The sequence below is a fragment of the Phaeoacremonium minimum genome (genome assembly GCF_000392275.1).
Source record: "Phaeoacremonium minimum UCRPA7 unplaced genomic scaffold PA7_03_scaffold_493, whole genome shotgun sequence".
Lineage (NCBI taxonomy): Eukaryota > Fungi > Ascomycota > Sordariomycetes > Togniniales > Togniniaceae > Phaeoacremonium > Phaeoacremonium minimum.
Window position 1 is genome coordinate 29,091 of NW_006921395.1, and position 23,496 is coordinate 52,586.

General features: G+C 54.6%; 7 protein-coding genes across 7 annotated transcripts; 3 read left to right on the forward strand and 4 right to left on the reverse strand.

Moving 5' to 3' along the window:
• Positions 1–1,726: 1,726 nt before the first annotated feature.
• On the forward strand, positions 1,727–3,032 carry UCRPA7_6739 (putative dihydroflavonal-4-reductase protein; the record flags this gene model as incomplete). The annotated part of the gene is made up of 2 exons (XM_007919277.1): positions 1,727–2,929; positions 2,985–3,032. The coding sequence occupies 2 exons, from the start codon at positions 1,727–1,729 to the stop codon at positions 3,030–3,032; spliced, it is 1,251 nt and encodes a 416-aa protein (XP_007917468.1).
• A 1,457-nt stretch (positions 3,033–4,489) lies between these two features.
• Positions 4,490–6,218, forward strand: UCRPA7_6740 (putative dihydrouridine synthase family protein; the record flags this gene model as incomplete). Its single annotated transcript, XM_007919280.1, has 2 exons — positions 4,490–4,621; positions 4,686–6,218. The coding sequence occupies 2 exons, from the start codon at positions 4,490–4,492 to the stop codon at positions 6,216–6,218; spliced, it is 1,665 nt and encodes a 554-aa protein (XP_007917471.1).
• A 162-nt stretch (positions 6,219–6,380) lies between these two features.
• Positions 6,381–7,351, reverse strand: UCRPA7_6741 (putative gdsl esterase lipase protein; the record flags this gene model as incomplete). The annotated part of the gene is made up of 2 exons (XM_007919279.1): positions 6,381–6,814; positions 6,961–7,351. 2 exons carry the CDS (start codon positions 7,349–7,351, stop codon positions 6,381–6,383), a joined length of 825 nt encoding a protein of 274 aa, XP_007917470.1.
• An 844-nt stretch (positions 7,352–8,195) lies between these two features.
• UCRPA7_6742 (putative cell cycle control protein) lies at positions 8,196–10,519 on the reverse strand (the record flags this gene model as incomplete). Its single annotated transcript, XM_007919274.1, has 2 exons — positions 8,196–8,372; positions 8,690–10,519. 2 exons carry the CDS (start codon positions 10,517–10,519, stop codon positions 8,196–8,198), a joined length of 2,007 nt encoding a protein of 668 aa, XP_007917465.1.
• Positions 10,520–11,093: 574 nt separating this feature from the next.
• Positions 11,094–11,443, forward strand: UCRPA7_6743 (putative dolichol phosphate-mannose biosynthesis regulatory protein; the record flags this gene model as incomplete). Its single annotated transcript, XM_007919284.1, has 2 exons — positions 11,094–11,150; positions 11,258–11,443. 2 exons carry the CDS (start codon positions 11,094–11,096, stop codon positions 11,441–11,443), a joined length of 243 nt encoding a protein of 80 aa, XP_007917475.1.
• A 660-nt stretch (positions 11,444–12,103) lies between these two features.
• Positions 12,104–13,104, reverse strand: UCRPA7_6744 (hypothetical protein; the record flags this gene model as incomplete). The annotated part of the gene is made up of 2 exons (XM_007919275.1): positions 12,104–12,744; positions 13,080–13,104. 2 exons carry the CDS (start codon positions 13,102–13,104, stop codon positions 12,104–12,106), a joined length of 666 nt encoding a protein of 221 aa, XP_007917466.1.
• Positions 13,105–17,786: 4,682 nt separating this feature from the next.
• On the reverse strand, positions 17,787–21,324 carry UCRPA7_6745 (putative phd finger domain-containing protein; the record flags this gene model as incomplete). The annotated part of the gene is made up of 4 exons (XM_007919272.1): positions 17,787–18,034; positions 18,124–18,323; positions 18,912–18,940; positions 18,994–21,324. The coding sequence occupies 4 exons, from the start codon at positions 21,322–21,324 to the stop codon at positions 17,787–17,789; spliced, it is 2,808 nt and encodes a 935-aa protein (XP_007917463.1).
• Between the last annotated feature and the right edge of the window lie 2,172 nt (positions 21,325–23,496).

Sequence of the window (23,496 nt, forward strand, 5' to 3'; positions counted from 1 at the left end):
TGGACTGGTGAACAGCGCTCGTTTCCTTCCCCTTCTTGGCCGCAGGCGTCCTTCGATTCCCTCTCCCAACAATCGTTTCCATCTCCGTCACAACGCACTTCATCTGCATCTACTTGCATTTGGGATTTCTTGCATCTCAACTTGTTGTTCACAGTCTGGTCAGTCATCATCCATCCATATCACGTTATACGGGTGTGCCCATCACGTAGCGGCTTTCTCTTCCACAGCCAGCTTATTTAGCACTGCCTTCTGAATCACATCCATTATCAACCGTCTCTGACAATTGTCCATCACGCAGATTCTTGTCAAATTCTACATAACTGAAATTCCCTGGAGGTGCTCTGACATCGTCGACAAACTCTCTTCTCCAGTCGAATATCCCTCGAGCATCGTGGAGGAAGCTTTTGTTTAGTATCGAAAGTAACCACGCTGGATCCCACCATGGCTGCGTTGGTTCAATCATATCCACAGCAATCCGGCACCGTTACCATGCTTCAAACAAGATCTGGCTCCGGTCAGGCTCAGCCAAGCCAGCAATATGGGGGCCTGCCTCAACAAAGGAGCGGTTATCATGCAGTTCCTGGGGCACCTTTGGTCTATCGCGGCGGTTCGGCTCCTATCCAGCCATATGCTTTTACCAGCACGCCTAGCCTCAACTCCAGTGCTCAGTGGCAGCAGTTCTCTGCATATCGCACTTCATCAACCCCTGCTGTTCCCACCATGCAAAGTTTTGATGGTAGCAATGGCGGTGGACGGTCTCGCTACCCTGCCAGTGCCTCGATGAACAACTTGCCTATAATGCAATCTTCTGCCTCGCTAGCTACGAGCGGCTCTCGGGATGATTCTAGCCTTCCGGCCATGGGCAGGCGTGTCACTCCGGCACCTCGACCGCAGTCTTCGTACATGGCAAGCTCATCAAGCCAACCTTCTTTCGCACCGCCTCAAGCTACCGCGGCCAGGCCTTCACCGGAACGTTATCGAAGGCCCCAGCCTCGCAGCATTGACGTTCACCCTCAAACGTCTGCGATGCCTTCTGGTTCTGGCATGGCAACTATCAATCATTTATACAACACACCTAGAAAATTGAGCCCATCACTGCCCAACCGGCCGAGCAGCTATTACGGCAATGTGCCCGGCTCCGCGGTTGATGATATCTCCTTGCATCGCCAGCAGTCGCAGGAGGCTAAGAGAATTCGGCGGCGCAGTATGCCCGCATTGGATTCTGCCGATTATCCTAACCCCCTGACCCCACCGGACTTGAGGCAGCCGGAAGAATCATCCCGCCTGGAACAATTAACACCGCCAGAAACCACTGATAAGGAGCAAATCAAGACTGCACGAATTGTTTCCATCAGTGCTGCCGGTGCAAACGCCATGCACGCTAGAAATGGCAGTTCTGAAAGCCTTGTTTCGTCTCGCAGCAGCCATTCTCGTCCTTCTTCGGTGAGCATGCACTCAATTGTTCCCATCCCCCGATGCATTGTCCAATCGCCCGTCAATCACTACCGTTTCTACCTTCGCTAAATACTAACTTACCTTCTAGTCTGCCAACCGTAACACCAATGTGTCCACCCCCACTGGTAACCCCGCGCAGCTTTCACCTCTTGCCGACCAAAACTCTTCCAGCCAAGATTATCCCAAACTCGTGAATATTCCTCCACGAAGTTCCTCATCCGATGCCGCCAAACGGATCGCTAATCCGTCGCCGCTCTCAAAGCCGGTGACTATGGAGGGTGAGTCTGAGACACCAGGCTCGGTAGCCGCCAATGGCGACGCCACCCCGACGCCTGTCCCGCTAGCTGCTTCGTCTGTGAACTACACAGAAAGCCCCGCAGTGAAGCAGCTGGCTGCAATCAATCAGAAGGGTGGTAAACTCAAGAGCAAGACCTCGAGGCTCCGTCGGGCATTTTCTTTTGGTAGTGCCGCCGAGCTTAGAAACGCCGGGGTCACGCAGAGCAGCGATAATGTGGCTGGCCAGACACCAAGTAAACTGCACAAGGAACCTACACCCGAGGAGCTCTACGATGCAGAGCAGGCTCGTATCGCCCAACAGCAGGAGGCTGCTGGCATTGGCAACAGCATCTATGGCGCCAAGCTCTTCTCTGGATCTACCGATAACCTGTCCATCTCGTCGACGGCATCGTCTGCTTCGATTATGATTCGTAAGATGGGCCGTGGCATGAAGAAGGGTGGACGGTCACTGGTCGGGTTGTTCAGGCCCAAGTCAGTTATTGGTGTTCCGCCTGCAGATGCACCTGTGCCAGAAGTCAGCCAGGCAACCGTCTCAATGATCACCGTGGAGGCCGAACGGGAGCTTGTCAACGTTAATGCCGATCCGCACTCCCAGAATGGCGGAGGCACGGGCTTTCCTCGCCTGGAGCGGAATTCCATCGATGCATCGAAGGCACCGAGCCTGGGTTCCGAGCGGCTGGGTAGTTCGGGAACTGATAATTCAGGTGCACGGAAGAGTATTGTGGGTGGTGAGAAGGAGCGTGCAGAGGTTCTCGCTGCAGTACGCAAAGGCATCCTCAAGAATACCAGCGGGTCCTCGAGCCCGTCGGTCCGACCCGTTGACAGCCGGAACCCGACCTTTGATCTTCCTGCCGTTCCTCATATCACTGATTCCCCTCTGTCCAGTGCGCCCAGCACTCCCACCGAGGAGGCCCAGGGTCACAAACGTACGGGCTCTGTGGCTATTGGTAGTGAAGACTACTTCATGACAGCTCTGCGGCTGCGGCAGGACACCAAGAGCGCCCCGACCACGCCTCAGGGCACTGTCCGGCGCAACGCCACATTCAGCCCGCGTATTGTCTTCCACGACACCTGGCCCCCTCAGGAATACGACCGTCGCGGTGAAATTGCAACCTGCAATAGGTTGACGCCCATGCTGGCTCAGCAGATCAAGGAGGAGCTGAACACATTCAAGATGGTAATTACAGACACCTTCACGTACAAGACGAACAATTTGTTAACATGTTTTTTAGGAGATGGAAGTTCACGAAAACTCTAAGATCTACACGCATTTCTTCTGATGGCCACCCGCGACCGTTGGAGACTACGGCGTACTCGGTCTTTTCGTTTCTTAGAGGGTTGTATAGCCCGTTGTGTATTTTGACAAAATTCTCATTTCAGGCGTTTCTGGACAGCATCGTATGGTGTCAAGGCGTTCTCGCATAGTCTTGTCTGCACTACAATCTAGGCAAGCTAGCAAAAATCACTAATTTGAGAGGGCAAGTGGATCAGTTCTTCCCATCTAGCTCTGCTCTTCCTGATGGCCACGTCAACTGGCCGATGTTTGTGGATGGAGGGAGGACCGTGTGGAAGTGTGGCACGTAGAGTGTGTGGGTGACGAGCAAGAAATCAGTTCTTAGTTTAGGTACGAAGAAATGAGCATTAGCAGAGGTTGGCCTCTGTGCGGCGGCAACCATTTGTCTTTACCAGACTCAGCATGTTCATCAGAAAGCAAGAAAGAAAGAAAGGAGAGAAATGCTTCGAAGAAAAAAGTCTCTGGCACATTCAAAGAGTTCGTACAACTGTTTTGCAATAAATGGGGGGATATTGGGGCGGTCTTATCTCTTTTCCTACCATTCATTGCCTAAGTAGTCCGCAAGAACAACGAAGAGAGGGTTATTTCCCTGTTTAAAAAAAAAAAGCTAACTGAGTGATGGATTCATGACTGTTGCTATGGCTGTATGCTTTCCAAATGTATCCTTCTACACCACTACCTGATTTAGGCTTCGTCGTGCTCAAAGTGCCCTCAAAGTCAGGAACGGATTTGGGCAAAGCATTGACTTACCTAATCGCCCCTGGTTGGATACCAACGCTAGCGGGCTGTCGGTGTACCTCTACCTTCCTGTGAGACATTTCTCGTCTGTGCGTCCCCCAGATTTTAGCTCATGTTATGACGTCAAATATGGCCAATCAGCACCAAGCCGTGTCTACAGGGTCCGACTGGCGTCTTTGCTGATGATGAGGGTTAGGGTTATTAGTGCGTCTGAAATGCCTTTACAAGATAGTAGGAGAGAGTTTGGAAAGAAATTATATCTTCATACCTGGGATTCACCCCGAACTCTGGCACTTTGATGTTCTGTAAGACAATAGGTTCCGTACACCATTCTTCAGATTTGTATGGTGGGCTGTAGCCCCTGACCTGAGCCGGTGAAGTACAACGTCACTGAGTTCATTGAAGAGAGTCTAGACCACAGCTTATCAGCCCCTGTAATGCCCCACATTAAAAAAAGGATACAGCATCTCCAAAATTTTTGGGGCATGAAGCAACCTTCACATACGGTATCGAAATATTGCACGTCAGATTAGCCTGTCTGTCTGTCCTTCGACCTCTGGACTCGCGTGGTCAAAGGTCACCCTGGAAGTGCTATTACGACGCCTCGTAATCCGGCCGTGCCCGGCTCGGGGCTTCCTATTCAGACCTCTGGCCACGATGGCAGCATCCGAGATAGCAACGCCGAGTTCATCTAGCACGGTGACAATGACGGCGACAAGCAATGATGGCACCACCCAGATGAGCTCAGGCCGTCCGAAGCTTCACGGCCGGGCCTTCTACGAGAGCATCGGAAGCCCCAAGTTCATCGTTGCACCCATGGTGGACCAGTCCGAGTTTGTAAGCGCCCTCGTCCCACTGCCTTACGAAGCCCATTGACGCGGCACTGACGCACATACGCTAGGCCTGGCGGATGCTCACCAGGTCCTTCCTCCCGCCCTCTGAGCGGTCAAGCATCCTCGCCTACTCGCCAATGCTTCACGCGCGCCTCTTTGCCGAGAGCCAGAAGTACCGCGACTCTCACTTCCAGCCCACACGAGTGGGCATACCGAGCCCAGATGCGCCGCCCGCCTCCACAGCCTCCCCTCCCTCCGCGGATGCCGCCCCCTACCTCGACGGCAACCCGGCCATAGACCGGCCGCTCTTCGTCCAGTTCTGCGCCAACGACCCGACCGCGCTGCTCTCGGCGGCGCAGCTCGTGGCGCCGCACTGCGACGCCGTCGATCTCAACCTGGGCTGCCCGCAGGGGATCGCGCGCAAGGGCCACTACGGCGCCTTCCTGCAGGAGGACCAGGAGCTCATCTACAAGCTGATCCGCACGCTGCACGAGGCGCTGCCCGTGCCGGTGACGGCCAAGATCCGCATCCTCGAGACGCGCGAGGCCACGCTCGCGTACGCGCGCAACGTGCTGGCCGCCGGCGCGAGCATCCTCACCGTGCACGGCCGCCGCAGGGAGCAGAAGGGCCACATGACGGGCCTCGCGGACTGGAGCTACATCCGCTTCCTGCGCGACAGCCTCCCGCCCGAGACGGTCATCTTTGCGAATGGAAATATCCTCCAGCATGGGGACCTGGAGGCGTGTCTGGAGGCGACAGGCGCGGACGGCGTCATGAGCGCCGAGGGGAACCTCAGTGATCCGGCACTGTTTGCGCCTGCGCCGGCGGTTGGAGAGGAGGGCAGGGAGTACTGGCGTGGGAGGGATGGGAGGGGAGGTTGGCGGGTTGATGCCGTGTTCCGGCGGTATCTAGATATCATGCACAAGTACGTGCTGGACCAGGAGCCACCTGCTCGACGGCCGCTCTTCATGCCAGGCGATAGCACAGACTGGCTGCAAGCACGCGCAGAACCCGAGGGGGAGGAGGAGGGTCCGGCGCGCAAGAAACGTAGGAAGGAGAGTGGGAAGAACGCCAGCGGGTCGCTGTCTCCTAACATCGGCCCTATGCAGCCGCACCTATTCCATATGCTTCGGCACTTCGTCTCCAAGCACACTGATGTCAGGGATGCTTTGGCAAGAGCGAGGTCAGGCGATGTCAACAAGTACGAGAAGCTGCTGGACATGGTGGAACGCAAGGTCGCTGAAGGACTCATTGAGTATGAGCGGACCGATGGCAAGAGCGTCGAAGAAACAGAGGCTGCAGATGGCGCAAAGAACGGTGAAGCGCCTGTTGGAAGCGACGAGGTCGAGAATGACACTGAGAGCTCTGTACAGACTGTCAAGAAGTGCAAAAGACCTTGGTGGGTGATCCAGCCCATTGTCCGGCCACTGCCGAAGGAGGCCATGGCAAAGGGGGCCATACAGATAAAGAAAAAGGACAGGGAAAAACTTGAGGCAGAGACGCAACAGAAACCTGAAACGACGTCATCACAACAGTCAGAAACTACCGCAGACCTAGAGCGAAAGACAAGCTTCCCAGCAAGCGAGCTCGTGTCCGGCTAGGTCGACGTATCAATCCTGTACTGTTACGATCCTCCATGATCTGGAAGCCTAGGGAGCATAGCGCCTTGCATATATTATACTAATCATAAATACACAAAGCCATAAGATGGTATACAGCCAAGTAGTCCGTGTGGTTCCTCACAAGGAGGCCCCTCTACAATATCATTTCGTCGCAATGGCAATGGTGGCATCCATCACCATGACCAGAGCCCCATCTGCATTTCTCGACACGCCAGGCTGCTTCTCCAGCTCTTCCGCACCCATTTTGATCGCCTCATCCCAGTGAACCTCGTCCTCGGGGATCCAGCCGCCCTCCGGCGTGCCGACGTAGCTCCAGGCCAGCTGGATCCAGTGCTTCACGTCCGGAACCACCATGCTAGCCTTGGTCTCGTGCACGACAATCTTGTCTCGCTCGAAGCCGCCCGACAGCAGGCCGTCGAGGAGGGTGTCGGTCGTGTATTTGTGATTTAGGAAGGGCGGCAATGGGGCGTCGGCGCCGCGGATGGCGTGGTGTGTGCGGCAGAGGGCGTCGATGTGAGGCAGGTAGGTAGGCGTTGTGGCGATGCAGATGCCGCCAGGCTGTAAGGTGCGATATGCTGTATGACGTTAGTTGGATTTTGGGTATGATCGTATTGACACAAAGAAAATGACAACTTGGTGAACCTAGAGTTACCATCAAGAACGTTACTTGAGGGCTACCAAAGTCCCGACATAAATCTCGTTTAAAACCGTGAAAACTCACTTTCGGCCGCGCCCCCGGCCTTGAGCAGGGGGCACGAAAACGTGAAGAATGTATGTGTGAACTTGTTATCCGGGAAGTCCAGCTTCTTCACATCCATTACCGCCGCCGTGACGGGCCACCCCTTCTCCTTCGCCATGGCCGCCACGCCGTCCACAAAGACCGGGTTGAGGTCCGTAGCGTGTATGGTGATGGTTAGCGGGTGCTGCTCCATCACCACCGCAGTGGCCGGCGCGGCTCCGCACGCATTGTCGTGGATCACGGCATCGGGCTCGATCGTCTTGGGCAGCAGACACAGAGACTCGGCGGTCACCTCCTCGCTCGTGCCGCCCACCAGCTCCGCCATGTGCGAGGCCTGGTACTGCGTGATCTGCTTTGGGCGGAATGTCGACATCTTGTAATCAGGTTGCGAAGCTTACTGTCCTACCTGACCTGGATAGCTCTCTAGCTCTCTCTGCATAGGATGACCTGGAAAGCTCATCTTGTAGCACTGCTCTTCACTTATATCACACAGGATACGGTGCCACTTGGCATGGATCCCGGCCTGTGGATGCGGGCGAAGCATAAGGAAGCCAGGTGGCTAGCTAGGTACTTGATGGGATTTCCTCACGTCAGCGAAACGTATCGATCCTTCTTGGAGTCCGAAGGCATATCGCAAGCCTTTCTTGGAACTTGCCCCTTGTCAGCCTTCTCTTAAACGGGCATGGTGCTTGATCCTTCGTCCAACGTCTCGGCGACTTTGTAGCTCTGTGGCTTGCTGGGAATGTGTCCGCGCATGAGATATGTATCCGGCATTAGCGTTAATCGCATAAGACCACGATTGCCCCTATTCTAGTTAGATAGTTATATCACCGTAGAAGTAATTATCACAAGGAGTCGATGACTTGAAATAAACAAGGTCGAAAGGATCTCAACCGTCCTGTGCTATTGCTAAACCATTCTACTGTCATACAAGGTACAATCTAAGTACATGCTCTGTCCTATCACTCGTGCATGGCTGAGCGAGCGCATTCCTCCCTGTCATAAACCCTTACTCGCTTCTTCGGAAGCGCTTTCTTGGTCCGCTGCCGACAGAAGAAGAGCTATTGCGCCTCCTTCGCTCCCCTCTTGGGGGAGAGGCGCTCCTCTCGGACGAGCTATTCCTCCGAAGCCTGCGCGGTGGCGGCGACCTTGAGCGAGTTGGAGACCGCGTAGGACTCCTGTCGCGGCTGTAAGATCGTGCTCTGTAGTCACTACGCCTAGGAGGCGGCGAGCGAGATCGGGAAATAGGCCGAGCTGCGGGTGCGCGTCTCGGCGGCGGTGACCGGGAGAGCGATCGGCTCGGGGCTCGCCTGGGAGGAGGAGAACGAGAAGCTGCCCGGACGGGTGCTCGTCTCGACGGAGGAGACCGGCTCAGGGACCTTGGAGCCGCTCTCCTGGGGGGAGGTGATGCTGATCTATCTGTAGAGTATGATCGAGTCGAGCGACTGTACGATCTATTCCTGGCATAGCGTCTTGGTGGCGTGTGTGAGACCGGTCGGCCACGATCCGCATCCCGACGTGGGGCAGGTGATCGCGAACGACTGGACGAGTATGATCTGGTCGATCGGCTATACGACCGAGCACGGCCGTGTCGCGGTGGTGTCCGCGAGGCCGATCGTCCACGGTCAATGGCTCGTCTAGGTGGTGTTCGGGACCGTGTCCTAGAGCGAGACGAGTATGATGACCCTGTGTAAGAAGAATAGCTCGACACAGACTCCGAGTCTGACTCGTCTGCAACAACTGGCGCAGGGAGGGCAGGTTTCGGCATATTCTGCAAAAATTCTCTCATTTCTTCCGTGAGAGCACCCATACCAATACTCGTAAAGTAGTTGATGGAGAAACGCACGTTGCGTGGATTGTCGCGGGGGAAGATACCGTCAAAGCTTGATCGAAGAATGTCATCCTTCATGCGTGCTTGGAGCTTGGGCATGCCGATCTCCTCGGTGATCTCTTGGAACATGATCTTGATGTAGATTCTAGAGGCCGATGTCGTCTCCTCTTCGTTGAGATGGATGACAGACAAGACGTGCCAGCCAATCGCATCAGAAGCTAGCATGTGTCCCATGAACCGTGCGATATTTCGCAGCTTGTTCGTCTCGTATCGATGAATTTTCTCGTAATAGTTCTGGAACTCTCTCTCAAAGAGATCCATCCACAGTCTGTTAATCTTGGCAAGCCTCTCTCCCTGTGCACCCATGAACGATGTGTAAGAGCGTTCTTGAGCACAGCACTCGATGATCATTTCCGGTAGCTCGTGCTCCAGGCCAGCAGGTATGTTCAGTCTCAGCAGCTTGTGCACTGATTCTTCAGGATCCATGCTAGACATGATCGTAAGATAAATCGTTCTTCGTAAGGCGACAAGGTCAGCATTGGACTGATCCTTGATCTCGATAGCCTTAGTCTCCTCATCCTCGCTCTCAGAGCTCTCGGCATCACTATCATCCTCATCCTCATCATCGCTACCCTCACCCAAAATCTCTGCCTTGAGCGCCTTGTAAGATGCCTCATTTGCTTCATAGTCGGAATCAAATCGAAAGACGTTTAGCGACTCCTGTCCTTCTACTTCGCCATCTAAATCGACAGAGTGTGTGATCTGATCCTCCTCTTCAACCAAATCCAACTCCTCTTTGACAGCCGGGTTATCCTTGAAGCCGTCTTTCCGAATCTGGAAAAGCACTTCCACCATATACTGGACTCGCTTGTCAAGGTCGCCATCATGGAGAATATGTCTGAACTGATCAAAGATGGCCCTGCTCATGGTCGACTCCATCTCTTCTAGGAACGAGCCCACCTCCTTCATCAAGCCCACGGCAATTTCGACACTATCGTCGGTCGGCTTGTTCAAAAGCAACAAGAGCATCTGCGCGATCAACATTGGGCTGACGACCTGCTGGTTGGTGAGCTGGGCGAGGAACGTCGTCGTCGAGAGGCACACAGCCTTGTCATTGCGCTTGAACGCCTTCCTGAACCGCAAGACCAGACGCTTGACGAGCAGCTCGCCGACGTTGGGCAGCTTGGTGTTGACGATGGCGACGACGGCGGCATAGATGGGGGTGAAGGGCAAGCTGGCGGCCTGGGCCTTCATGATGCTCTGGCAGAAGAGGCCGCGGCCGCGCACCAGGTTCTCGCCGAACAGCTCGGGCACGATGAGCTTGATGTTGGGCACGTTGACCTTGTTGATCAGGCCGTTGATGGACTTCTTGAGCGCCTCCCACGCCATGCGCTGGTACTCCTTGCTCGACGTGTCGGTGATCTGCGCCTGCAGCGCCCGCAGCCGCGCGGGCGGTATGTACGTCCCGCCCGACCGCATGTTCAGCAGCTTCTCGTACTCGGCCTTGGCCGCCGCCTGCTTCTGTTCCTCGGTCGGCTTGGGCGGCGGCGTGCGCTCCCTGCGAGCCGGGCGGTAGCTGTCGCCACCACCTCTACCTCCTCCATCTTGTCGCTGCGGCGGAGGGGATCTTCGTCGAGGAGGACGGTCGTCGGCTGGAGTGGGATCGGAGAGAGGGCGACTGCCCACGGAGAGGGTGTCGGCAGACGCCATGGCGTCGGCTGATGATGAGAAAAGCGTGACGCTGTGCGTGGATGTTGAGTGTCACGATGGGTGGAGGTAATGGGTTGGTGTTGCGGCGCGCCACAGGTAACCTTTTCACTCTTTTTTTTCCCAAGGCAACGAGGCTGGGACAGCCGCATAGGAAAAGTGGAGACTGCGGCGCTCGTGAAGCACAGACCATCTGCAGCAGTACGAGCAGCTAATAGGTACAAAAGACAGGGGATCGTCCCGCTGGCGAACACGCTATCCTAACGCGCCTGAACCCCCTGACCGTCAGTGACCCCCGACTGGGAGCTTTCCACTTTGCGCTGCTGAAGGTGGACGTGGCTCGAACTTTTAGACACCACCTCGCTCTTAACCGCAACACGGCGACGAGGACCAACAGCCAGACAGACACCGAAGGCATATATACGGCGACGAATCTTCTTCATCACGCTCCTTCGCCCTAAAATATAGCATTTTGGTCAACAATGGTACTCAGCCCTGCGCTCAATGGGATAAAGAATGCCCCCTAAGCTAACAACTCGGTGCAACACCACAGCTCGACAAACTCGTAGGCATCGCCATGTTGGTGGCCGCCTCCGTCGTCTTCCTCTACTACACCATCTGGACCCTGGCGATGGTACGGGGTGTCCCTCTCCTTCCCCTCCTTCTCCTTCCTCAAAACACCTGATCACCTCCAGTGAACATATGTCGGCTAACATGTATCCTCTTTTCCCCTCTACACAGCCCTTCGTCGACTCGGACCACCCCCTCCAGAACTTCTTCCCCCCGCGCGTCTGGGCCATCCGCATACCCGTCATCCTCATCCTGCTGGGCTCCGCCGTCGTCGGCTCCTTCCTCAGCGTCGTCATGATCCGCAGCAACAGGAAGAAGGCGGCCAAGGCCAAGGCCGCGGCCAAGAAGAAGGCGTAAGGAAGTCGTAAAAAGGAGAAGGAAGGATGGCAGCGCGAGTGCGGATGAGCGGGAAGCTCAGGACAGGAAAGCACTGAAAAGGGGAAAATCGCATCATCAAGGGGCGCCTAATGAGTCGAGCTGCATTGGATTTCTTGGTGACACTTCTGTGTCCCCCAGGGAAGGGGGCCTGGAAACGTTCGCCGAATGGCTTCGAATGCATAGTCAATGGTTGTGAAAATGCTGGGGAATGCTTCTACTCCTCTAACTCCTTCTCACTAGCTGTATAGCGATGGCCATGCATTTACAGGGCTCCGGCCTCACAAAATAATCAGAAAAACGTATTAAGTACCATCTAAGGAGGCGCGAGTCCTCTGGTTGCATTTGAATATGTAGAGTGCTACGAGTGTGTGTGTGCAATGTGTCCAATACCATGTCCGGCCAAGCCAGCGAATGCCGCAAACAAGAGCAGAGTGAGGAGTCGTTACCAAAGGCCCAAATCCCATGAGTTATTGCAGAAGCGTCAATGCTAAACAAGTACGACCACCAAAATATGCAACCCTGTCCGCAATGGCACCAACGACGCTAAACCCTGCTTCTCGCCATGCTAGCAACGAATCTCCTCGAGGCTCCAACGGATTCCTCAGAAGTGAACGAATGTGACCCATCCCATGACACTTCTCACACTCTCTGGTCGGCAAAGTCCAACACCTCGCAGTCATCCTCAAAGAACCCATCGTCGTCCGTATCGGCGGCACGTCCAGCCCCTCGTCGTCGCCGAGTTGTGACCACGATCTGCTCCTCGTTCTCGCCAAAACGCTGCAGCACACGTTCACGCTCAATAGCGGACGGAGGCAAAGCCCGAGTGTCGTCAGTCGACATGTTGAAAGACTCCTCTTCGGTAATCTGATAATGGCCGAGATCGAGCCGAGTAGCCTCGATCGGCTGGCCAAATACCCAGACAGACGTGTCCTTTACAGGTGCTTGTGCTGGCGAGAATGACGGAGATGCCTTCCGCTTAGATTTGGACGGCTTGGGTTTCTCAAGCTGGAGTGAGTCTCCAAGCATTTCAGAGACAAGAGCGACTTGTTGAGCCGTTGACGGCTGCTCCGGTGCGTACTCGTAAATCGCCACACGCTTGTCTGTGTGGAACGGCTGGTACGGAGCAGAAGACTCTATCTCCGCCTGCGGAATCGAAGATTGAGCGCTTGCATCGTCCTGCGGCGGCCTGGGTCGGGCGTCTAACACCATGGTGTTATTGCCCGCATCCTCCCTGTCCATCAAGTCCAGATATTCTTCAGGGTCAATGATGCGCTTGACCGCTGGAGCAATCGTGTCCTCAGGTAGACCAGGAAGCTTGAAGTCCTTGTAGCGACTTAGACGAGGCGTCCTCGGACCATTTGAGCCAGATGGCGACTTGCGAGCTCTGGTAGGGAAAGTCCTCACGAGCCCGTCTCCAAGGACAAAGAGCGATGGATATCGACGTCCGCTAATCCAAATCACACATGAAGGCCCCGGGGAAAGGGTGCTGGACGGTAGCGAGACTCTATTATCTCCCGTATGACGGAGCTGGTTGATGGCACTGCCCGTCTTGCCAAGAGAATGACTGATGCCGCCAAGGATCACCTTCCCACCATGGCTGGCGTGCTCGACGAACCTAGAACTCGTGGTTTGGGGAACATTTGAGCTGCTGCGGCGGGGGCGGTTCATCAAGGGACGAGCAACATCACGGGCAGTGTTCAATGCACTAGAAGCGATGGATGCCGCGGAAGTGCCACCTTCTGCGGAGCCGGGTGTGTCTTGCGAGCGAGTCCTCCTACGTGGCGGCGGCCAAGTGAAAGCACTGGACGGCATTTCCAAAAGATGAACCGTGCCTCTCTCCGTGACCATTGCTGCACGTTCCCCGTTGGGTCTCGTCCAAGCAATGTCCACAATGCGAGCAACTGTCATGCGAGAGAACTGCGCCACCTGTCGTACTCGGGGGCCGCTCGGGATAGCAGGTACGGTCAGGGTCTGCAGAGGAGAAGCTTTGGTGTGCTGAATGCGCATCAAGTCCCACACGGTTTGAACATCACCCTTGGTACTTGCGGCGAAGAGCATCAAACCGTTCGGTGTGAAAGACAAGAAGCTACAACCAAGGGTTGCAGGAAATGTTGTGATTGGATGGACAGATGCCGAGTGAGGGAGAGTCTCGATATCCACGATAGCGACGAGACCAGGCTCTTTCGAGACCGCCGGAGTCATAGTGCCATGCGTGGGCGGGAATTGAGACACATCTTGCCGTGCTGGGTATGCGCCAGTCCAAGGCTGAGCTCCCAATGGGGGAGATCGCGTCGGCTGCGGTTGCTGGGAAGACCCCTTCCAATAGTTGTTGAATGCTTGCCAGCCTTGCTGTCCTACCCACTTGGCCCCCGATATCAATTCTTGCGTTGCATCACGCATGAACTTATTCATAACGCTCTCAGCGCCTGGCACCTCAATGTCCGAAGTCACTCCAGGCAGTTGGGGAGGTGTAAGGCTGGCCGTTCCAGGTGCCTTGCCCAGAGCGTTGCTAGGTATCCGCGCCCTTAGTGATATCTGAGATGAGGGAGCCGCCGGGCAATATGCTAGCCATCTGCCATTCAGGGCGATGATCGGATTGCGAGAAGTGTGCCGTGTTATTGGAACTCGAGAACGCTCAGCCTCCTGCAAGTCTGCCTTTGGTGGCTGTTGAATGGTCGTCCAGACTTTGCCCGTGCATCGGAACTCCACGCCCGGCTCGTGTGGAATCGATAGCTGCCGATAAATCCAGCATTCACCAGTTGAACCAGATGTGACGACGACGGTTCCAGCATCGGCGATTATTCGAAGAGCGCCAGCGGGCGGTGGTGCCTGAAAAATGGGACTTGTGATGGCCATCTGAAGCGGGATCTGGGGAGCCTCCAGCAAAGTAGCAACATGACGGCTATCTTTCAGAGAGTATACCTCGACTGATGTCAGGTAATGCTCAACCGATGCCTGCGCCCTAATCGCCACATGTTCTCTTTGAGCCGCTTCTGCGTTCGCAGGAGACACAGCTCCAGATCGTTCGCCCGACACAAGGTCTTGGCCTTCAACCATGATATCCGGAGCTCTTGAAGGCATGGCAGGACCATGGATGATAACTGCGACGAGAGGTGATAGATCCGCCCCATGTCCGGTAGGAATCCATGGTAGTATCTTGGCTTGGATAACGCCACCACGTAACCCTTTCAGGTTCGCGATGTGTTCCAGTCCTCTCTTGCTAACAGAGTGTACCTCCAGACCGCCTTCATAGCCCGCAAGTACAACATTATCCTTCCTGTCCTTACGAGGTATGCAGTCTGCATTTGGCGTCGGGATGGTGTCGAACGCAAATGCATAGCCTTTCTCTCCTGCCTTCATGCCCTTGTGTGCTTGGAAATCTAGGTCGAGATCCGGGGTGCCGTAGAAATGCGCCTGAGGTTGGTGCGGCAATGGCGGATTCGGGATGTTCGCCCGCGCGAAACCAGAAAGAGAATGCGCGTACATTGAGCTACGACGATTCGAGGGCGATACCGAAGGCGGGGCTGCCTCTGAGGGAGGGTAATGATCCATCTGGAAGCTCAGTGGCCGTCTCAGGCCGCTGTTTGTTGGTGGAGAAGCAGAAACAGGTTGAGCATGAGCATAAGGTCGTGGTGACGACCATCCATAGGGTAGCCCTCTCGAATCTTCATAGGAGGAAGGCTGAGTCGGGGGTGACTCTCCCATCAAGCTTATAAGGTTGCCAGGAGAGCCTGCCAGGCCGGGCGCCATCCTCCCCCACTCGTGGGTGCTTGGTGTTGTTGACGTAGCAAAAGAGGTTGTCGACACGGCATCCAAGAGTGGTGACACGGCTGGGTTCCCATTGGAAGGGTAGCTGGAGGGTTTGAGTTCGGGTGACTGAACTGAAGGAGAGGAGGTCTCGGTCTCAGAAGCTGAGCCCTTGTTGGCATTGTTGTTGTTGTTGTTGTTATTACTACTGGCATTGTTAGATCAGGGATGGAAAGCCAGAGATAGGTATCTCCAAGCAGTCATGCACGAAAAGCAACATGGCTTCAGCACGGGGAGGGACACTTGACATACGCAAACTTGCCAGCAGTGTGCTTTGTCACCGCAGCGACAACTCCACCGTTATCTTTACCATTCTTCTTGTCCTTCTTTGCGCCTTTCATGACAATGCAGGTCAGCCTGAGCTCCAATATGAGGACAGACCCTAGTGTCTATCCTAGACTAGGTGTCTGAGTCTTCAGACGCGCGGGAGGGGAGACCAACCGGGCATCCAGGCGGCTTGGTGCCAGTCGCGAGCAGTTGCCTGCCCGTTTGATTGGGATTGAGCTCCGGCCGCACTCAGCCGGGAGCTCTATTGTTCCTAGCTAGCGTTTCTTGAAGGAGGATATATCGGCAAGCACGGAGCACGCGTTTGATCGTTTGTGAGGGCAGATTTGAGAGAGTTGTTATGACGATTAGATTGGGGATTGTATCGATCAACAAGGGGACGTTAGCCAGGAATGGCGCGCGGCAGCCGAGGTGGTGGCTGAAGAGAGGTGCGATAACAGGGAAACAAAGGAGTGGAATCTAGACTTGGGAGGGTTCCCAGCCAGGCAAGACGAGATCTGAGACGAAACTAATATGCAGAGGTATCTTATCTTGTAAGTAAGAGAATAGAGTCAACAGAAGAGAAGTATCGAGTCTTTGTGAGTAGATGTCCGTCCTCAACTACCACGACGGCGGCGACGAGTCAGTGAGTAACGACGGTGAGGGACGATAGACGTAGACGCGGGGAGGGAGGGGGAGGAGGGGTGGTAGGTAGGGACCGTAGGGTAGGTTTGGTTGGTGACTCGAGCCACTAGCCTACTATGCAGTACTACTACCTCTCAGCGCTCACACGCAAGCAGCAGGGCAGGTACGCTAGCTAGGCTTGGAGAGCTAAGAGACGGCAGGAGCGACTGATGAGGGGACCCAACTGACTGACTGCGACACCAAAGGCGGGGGTCCTGGCTGTTGGCTGCTGGGCGCACTGGCAGTGGTTCCTGGGAGCCCGTGGGAGGACCGGCGGGGGGTTCGTGCATTAGAGCGCATTTACAGCAGCATGCCTGTAGGTACCTACCTACCTAGGTATGTTCTAATGTACGGTGTAGGTACAGACCTACCTGGGTAGGTACCTTACCTTGCCTTACCTCGCAGTGGTACCGGTAGTGGAGAGGGGCCAAGTTTGGGAAGTCATTGATTGCAAGGGTCCCACGCTGCCTTGTTGCACAGCTGAACAATGGCAGATGACGATATCACCGATCAAGCAGACGGCCATATGAAGAGAGACGTGGTCTTCTCAGGTTCAGCTGCCTACCGGAGCATCAGCTGAAGTGAGTCTCCTTCACCAAACATGCCTCAAACGGCATGTACAAGTGCAATACGGGTTCTGGAGAGTTGTCCAGAGAACCTCGTGGAAGAGTGACAAGTCAAGCGTGTCAGGAGGAGACATGGAGGGTGTCAGATCAAGGTCAGGCAGGGGCACCTCGCTATGTAAGGACTGCACATGGCTGTTTGTTACCGTACCGGTAGGGAGCCGAGACGCTGGGGCAGTGGAAGTTGCTGCTGTCTCTCGCAGCTCGCATCCCTCCGTCGTCATCATCTCTTGTTATGGCCCCCCAGACGGCTCATGGCTCATGTTCCAAGCTGTCCCCGAGATCAATCAAGGTCAGGGCCTGGCGTGGCTTGGACAGGGCTCAGAGCTGACCTCACCCACCGACCCGAACCTTGCTTTCAGATCCCCTGTTCTCGATACGATGAGTAGGTGACTCTTCAAAGAGCCTTCAAGGACTCTGGCAGTTTTCAAGTTGTGCGCAAAGTGAAGGCGTACAATATACAACGATCATCACCCAGGCAGGCCGGCGATTACCTGTCTTTTCACTTTGCCTGCTTGCCGAATGACACAGAGCGGGAGACACCAACCTCCAGAACCAGCACCCGTCTTTCCGGCGGTTCCATTGGTGACAGACTCCCATTTAGGCGTCTAGGTCGGCTGCAAGTGGCTCTTTTCGAAGATAGGCCTTCAGGCCATTGGTGCTTGCCTCCCTTTTGTTTTCCTACTGGCCGGCCTGATGCGTCGGGACATTTTGGAGTGTGTAGGTACCTGCGGGCATGTAGACCGTAGATGATTAGCGGGCGGGCACGGGTCAGCTGATGAGCACCACTGACGTCTGTTGCCTACCGACAAAGATGCACGGGGACAGAATCATGAGGGCGGCGCCCATCAGACCCAGAGAGCGACCGAGAGAGGCGCTCAATTGCCAATGGTCTGAAGAGCATCTGAACTATGAGCGAATGGCGAACTGACTGACTCCTGCTTTTACCTCTGGATGTACACCCTGTAATGCGCAAACTTCCACTCCCTGTCTGCCCGCCTCAGCCTCGCATGGCCAGCCCAGTCCGCAGAGGCCTTCTCGCCCGTCTTGAGCTCGTAGTCCACCGTCCCATACAGCATGAACTCTGTCGTTTCTCCTTCCTTCCCTTCAAAGGAGCCCACGAAGGCCTGCTTGATGGTGTGCTTCCTATCGTGGACCTTCTCCCACATGCCCTCGCGCAGCTTATAGATCTCTGCACCCGGGAGGAAACCGACACGTTAGCAAGGTTGCACGCTCCATCAACTTGTAAAAATAAAATAAAAAACACGCTCCAGCACTCACCGTCCGTGCCCTTGGCAGACTCAGTCCCGATGGTCACCGTAGCATCCTCCGTAAAGCACGCGGTCCACGAGTCAATCGCCCCGCGCGTGTCCGAGATGTTGTAGAAGTTGAAGATGAACGCCTTGATGCTGTCGTCCACCTCCACGTTGGTGGGGAAGGCGGGGAGATACCTGTGCATGATTGCGAACTGCCCGTAGGATCTGAATAGTGTGTAAGTGTTTGATATGCTGTGTCTTTTTGTGATCTCTTGTTCAGCTTGAGAAATCAGACACCAGCCGCTGCCGGCCCGCCAACAAGCGGGAAAAGGACGATCGTCCCGGACCGAGGCTCCGACCCCGCCGGCGCTGGGCTTCCGATACTCCCTCTCCGACTCTCCGGGCTATGAGGGCGGCAGTTTGGTAGGAGCTGACATTCAGACGCAAGACAACAAATGCATTTGCCACAGAATCAATTCGTACAATACAGATATGATTCATTTTAGGATCACGCCTAGCCACTCAGCCAGCTGTCTTCTCACCAAGTGCCAAAAGGTTAATCAGCCTCCGAAGCCCATTCCAAAACGATGGCACAGAGTGGCCCCGAACAAAATCCTCTTAAGCAACCGGGTATCTACTTGAACAAAGCCACCGTTGGCAATTACTCCTCTCGCAATAAACACCATCCAATCGTCTCACATCTTGATACCTCGCGCACTGATCTCCCCCTTCTCTCCAATATTGAGCAGCACCCTGCAGTCCGGACAGAACCACTTCGTAGTCCGCGCCGGGATATCCGATAGCCCAACGCACTCCAGATGGAACCATTCCTGCTTGCAATTCTGGCGATGAATTAGCTCGTTGTCAAGAGTCATAGACACATAGAAATACTCACATCGACATTGTCACACTGAATCATGGTGCCAAAGCTGACCCTGTTGCAGATGCAATAACGTGGCTCATCGGCATCGATGACATTACCATCGTCGTCGACTTCCACCTCGACCTCAACCTCCACCGCCTGGCCCTGACCCTTGTCGCGCTTGGTCGCCCCGCGCTTCTTCTTAGGCGCCGCCTTGCGTCGGCCCACGGCACTGTTGCCCCCCGAGTTGGTCCTACTAATGACGCCGGGCGCGGGTCTCTTAGTCCGCTTGCTGGGCTGTCGCGGCTCCGGGGCGGGCGTGTTCCGTGCGGTACTAGCGCGACGGGGACGGTCCACCGCGAGGGAAGGCTGCGGTTCTTGGCTCATAGCCTTGCCGCGCGAGGCCGGCCGGCGTGACTCTGGTGCTGGTGTTGTGGCGGCCGGTGTGGCGGCACGAGAAGTGGACTGCTTGACAGTAAGCTGACCGTTACTGTTCTCCTTAGGCTGCTCTTTCTTGGCATCCCTCTGTCTCGTCTCTCTGACCGGGGGAAGAATAGGAGTAGTAGACTTCTTTGGGGACAGGGGCGGCGCCGGAAGACCGCCGTCAGCGGGCGGTTTAATAGGAACGGTAGTTGTGACCGTGTTGGCCGAAGAAGCGCTTGCATTGGTTGGAGACGATGAAGGTTTGGATACAGCGACAATCGACTGATCGTGGCCCCCCGGAATGGGGACAGGGACAGGTGTTGTAGAGTGTGGAACAGCCGTAGTGCTCCCTGGAGTAAGTTGTGGATGTGGAACCGGTGTTTCGTGGAGGTGATGTGAAGATGGTCCGGGCGTATACTGGGGTATTGGTACAGGAGTTTCAGTCTTCATGCGTTTGAGCTGAGGTCGCTGTGCAGAGCCTTCGGCCAGTTCAGGCTTTTCAGCCTCGGTCTCAGCAACTGAGTCTCGCTTTCGCTTCTTTTGCTTCGACTTGCTGCTCGCGCTGGCCCTGGTAGCAACTTGCGGTTGAGAAGGCGTCGTAGCCGATCCCTGTTGCTTGAAGAATAGATTCTTAGCCAAGTCTGCCATTTTCCTAGCTGACTCCTCGGCTTCCTCTGCAGCAAGCTTGGCAAGCTGCTCCCTCTTGAGCTTCTTGGCCCTATTCAGCTCCATACCACGATTGAGTAACTGGGCATCCTCTGCTGCGATTGCCGCATCAACACTGACTGCGCCCTCAGGAGGATGCTCTGTGCCAGAGGCACCATCTCCAGCGGGGAGATTGTGTTCAAAAGGTCGACCCTCCTCCTCAGCCTTCTTCTTTGCCGCATTGTATGCATCCCACCCTCGCCCAAGGTTCTTTAGCTCCCTAGCTATCATGGTTTCACTGGGCGTCCACGCGGAGTTCTTCTTCATTCGCTTCCTTAGCTTTGCAAGCTCCCACAGCGTCAGCTGCATCCAAGGCGCATCTTCACTACCAGGAAGTGCATTTTCGGGAGGAGGTTTCAGCGCCGAAAGCGCTGCGCTCGTGGATAGGGGCGTCGGGAAACCCGGGCCCTTCGGGAGCTTCTGCTTCGGCGTCTTTGGATTTTTGACTAATTTGATGCGCTGCTGTTGTCCAACACGAGGTGCAGGCGTCCGCCTAGACAAGTCATCGTCATCTTCCTCCTCCTCTTCGCTGCTCTCACTGTCGTCGCTGTACGTCTCATATCCGACCTCATAAGGCGCCAAGACTTCACCAGGAACCGTAATTCGTGGTACTCTAGGCCGACGTGCCTTTTCACCTCCACCGCTGCCCCCGCCACCGCCCCCGCCAGGAAGGCGGAGGGTGATCTTGGTGCCTCGGGAGAGCTGAGAAGACTTTGTATTCGCCATTGGGCTCTTCTGTTCCTCCGCGGTGGGATAGTTCTCCAGCATAGTCTGCAGCTTTGCGTGAATCGTTTTGAGGCGCTTATAATGCCGGCCGACATTCTCCGCCATCCGCACTGCTTCAGCGTGAGAATAGACGCGAGAACTGACCGCAAAGTTCAGGTTCTCCGAGATCTCAGCCCTCAGCTGAGCAGGCGCGGGTCGCTCGTCCGGCTGCATGTTTGGTAGTTGGCCCCACGCGGTCGTGAGGTTGTGTACCTTCGTAGATGCGTGGACATAAGTCTGATCGAGCTTGCCGACCAAGGTCAGAGAGCGCATCATGTCGGAGGGCAGGTACTCGGTGAAATCGAGGAAGTCGGTCACGGTCGCCTGCGCATCGGGGTCGGCGCGCAAGTCCAGCGAGTCGATTCCATTGTTCATAGATCCCAAAGAATCAATCGCTTGTTCCATATTAGATGACTTCTGACGAGGAGAAAGCTCCTCGTCAACGTCAGCCGCTGCTGCAACAGTTGCCATCTTGCCACTCGGATATTCCTCGTTTGAGCTCTCAGATGCGTGTCATCTGTCGATATAAAGTAGACCCTATACGAGTCAAATGTTTGCGACGTAAATTTCGGCGTCCAAACGGCCGCTGCGGGCGGACACTTGCAGATATAAGGCGGCAGATGATATCGCGTCGTCCTTGAAGTTAGAGATGGCGTCGCGTCGTTGCTCGGCGAAATGTTACGTTCAACGCAGCTCTTGTGGGGCTCCGTACCAGGTGGGCCGTGTACCTGCCTAGTGCATATGGCACGGCGCTAGACCCAAAAGGAGTCTAGAAGCAGACAACCAACCCCCTGATTGCTGCAAGAGGTCGATTTTATTATGGCGCATACACCACTTACTTCGTGTAGACTGCTTGAGCCAGAGTCAATGTGTTAGTTAGTCCAGAACTGCACAAATTATGCATTGTATTACTGTCTGGAATGGGTTGTTGGCTGACACAGGCCAGCCATTTCAGCGGGCTCTAAATGCTCCAAAGTAGACAGACCCGTCCATCAGATGTCGCTTTAAACACCATAAGGTCGCTCTTCGCATACACTTTATTACCACTCAGCTACCGAAGGCTCAAGGAATATTCTTGAATATGATTCTTACCACTTTTGTAGTAGACCGTCCTTATTATAAGCAGGCCTTAGTGTTGGTCAGGGCAGGCAGTAGACAGCTGCGCCACAATATAGAACAACCAACAGTTTCATGTCTCTAGGTATAAGTAGAAAGGAATTGTCACCCTTCAAACCGCACTGATTTCCCGTCAAATAAAGCCTGTGAAAGTATTTACACATTTAATTATAACAAGATTAAATCAATTGATTGAGCCTCTATGCCTCCCAGCTCACAGAATGACCCCAAGGGGGAGGCGGAATCATCGTATCGACCAAAAGAGCAATCATCATCTAAACGTGAATTACAGACCCCCGATGGCGAAACAGAGTTATTATATCAAGAGCGTCGATTGAAAAGGCGGCAATCATTTAATCATGAGTTATCAGCCGAGAGACGAGCCGTCCTGGAGACAATCGAAGAGCAAGATCGAGCCTGGCAGGCGGAAAGAGACCGTTACAACAATCTAACACCGGACGAACGACTTAAAGAAGAAGGCGAGAAGTTACAGCGCCAGATTGAGTCTGATCCTGACACTCTCGTGTTGCTTGAGGCATCCGCCTCTCTACGAGCTCGATGCCGCGCCGAGGGAGACTGTGTCCATGTTCAGAACAATAATCGCTATAAGAACACAATCACGACTGACTACCGGATCTGTTTGGATGGCATCAAGACATCCCAGCATTGGGCCCGTACGAAATATTACTATCATGTAGCGTGTTTCGATCGCATGGTCAACCTGAAAAGTCTGATGCCAGCGAAGTTCAAACTCGATCCTAGAGAATTATGGGGCCTCATACCTAGGAAGTGGTTCGAACACCAGGGTTGCATCGACCTGAGCAAGGTTGCATCCTTTATTGATGCACATAAGAAATACGAAGAGGAGCACCATGAGTTCGGTTATCAATGGATAGAATGGTCTCTTCAACATAGAAAATGCGAGACTGATAAAGCAACATGTGGCTGTCCGTCGCAGCCCAAACCTCCTCAGAAGCCAGTTCTCGAAGACTACATTACCGAAAAGGAGGATTGTTGCAGTCTGGAGGACATAATGAGTCATCCTTACTTTGGGGATCTTATTGATGAAAAATGGTTATATGGGGAAAGCATTATAAAGCTCCACCCAGAGGATGCGGGAACTCCAGCAGTTGCTCAAGTACGGTAGGGATGAGGCCACAAATAACGATGAAAAGACATCCCAAGAAGAATAAACTCCGGATAGCCTTTAAGCGGTAGTCTTCTTGTGCCTTCGGACCTGTCGTCGTTCAAATTATCTCTCTGTTTAGTATACATACATAGAACTCTCGGGTTATCTTCCGTCTCTACCAGTCATACACTCACTTAAATTTTCTTTTATAGAGCAGCTTATACCTAAATGGCATCAATGCATCTGAATACTTATGAAAATGGGGCATCTTCTACTTGTGACTAGCCAAACCCTGCGTTACTAGGCGTAGCCAGAAGGTGAAGAAAGAGGAGGGTCAGTCTATACAACGCTCATACCGAAGAATCCGAAATTGCACGAGCAGCGAATATTGGCGAGTA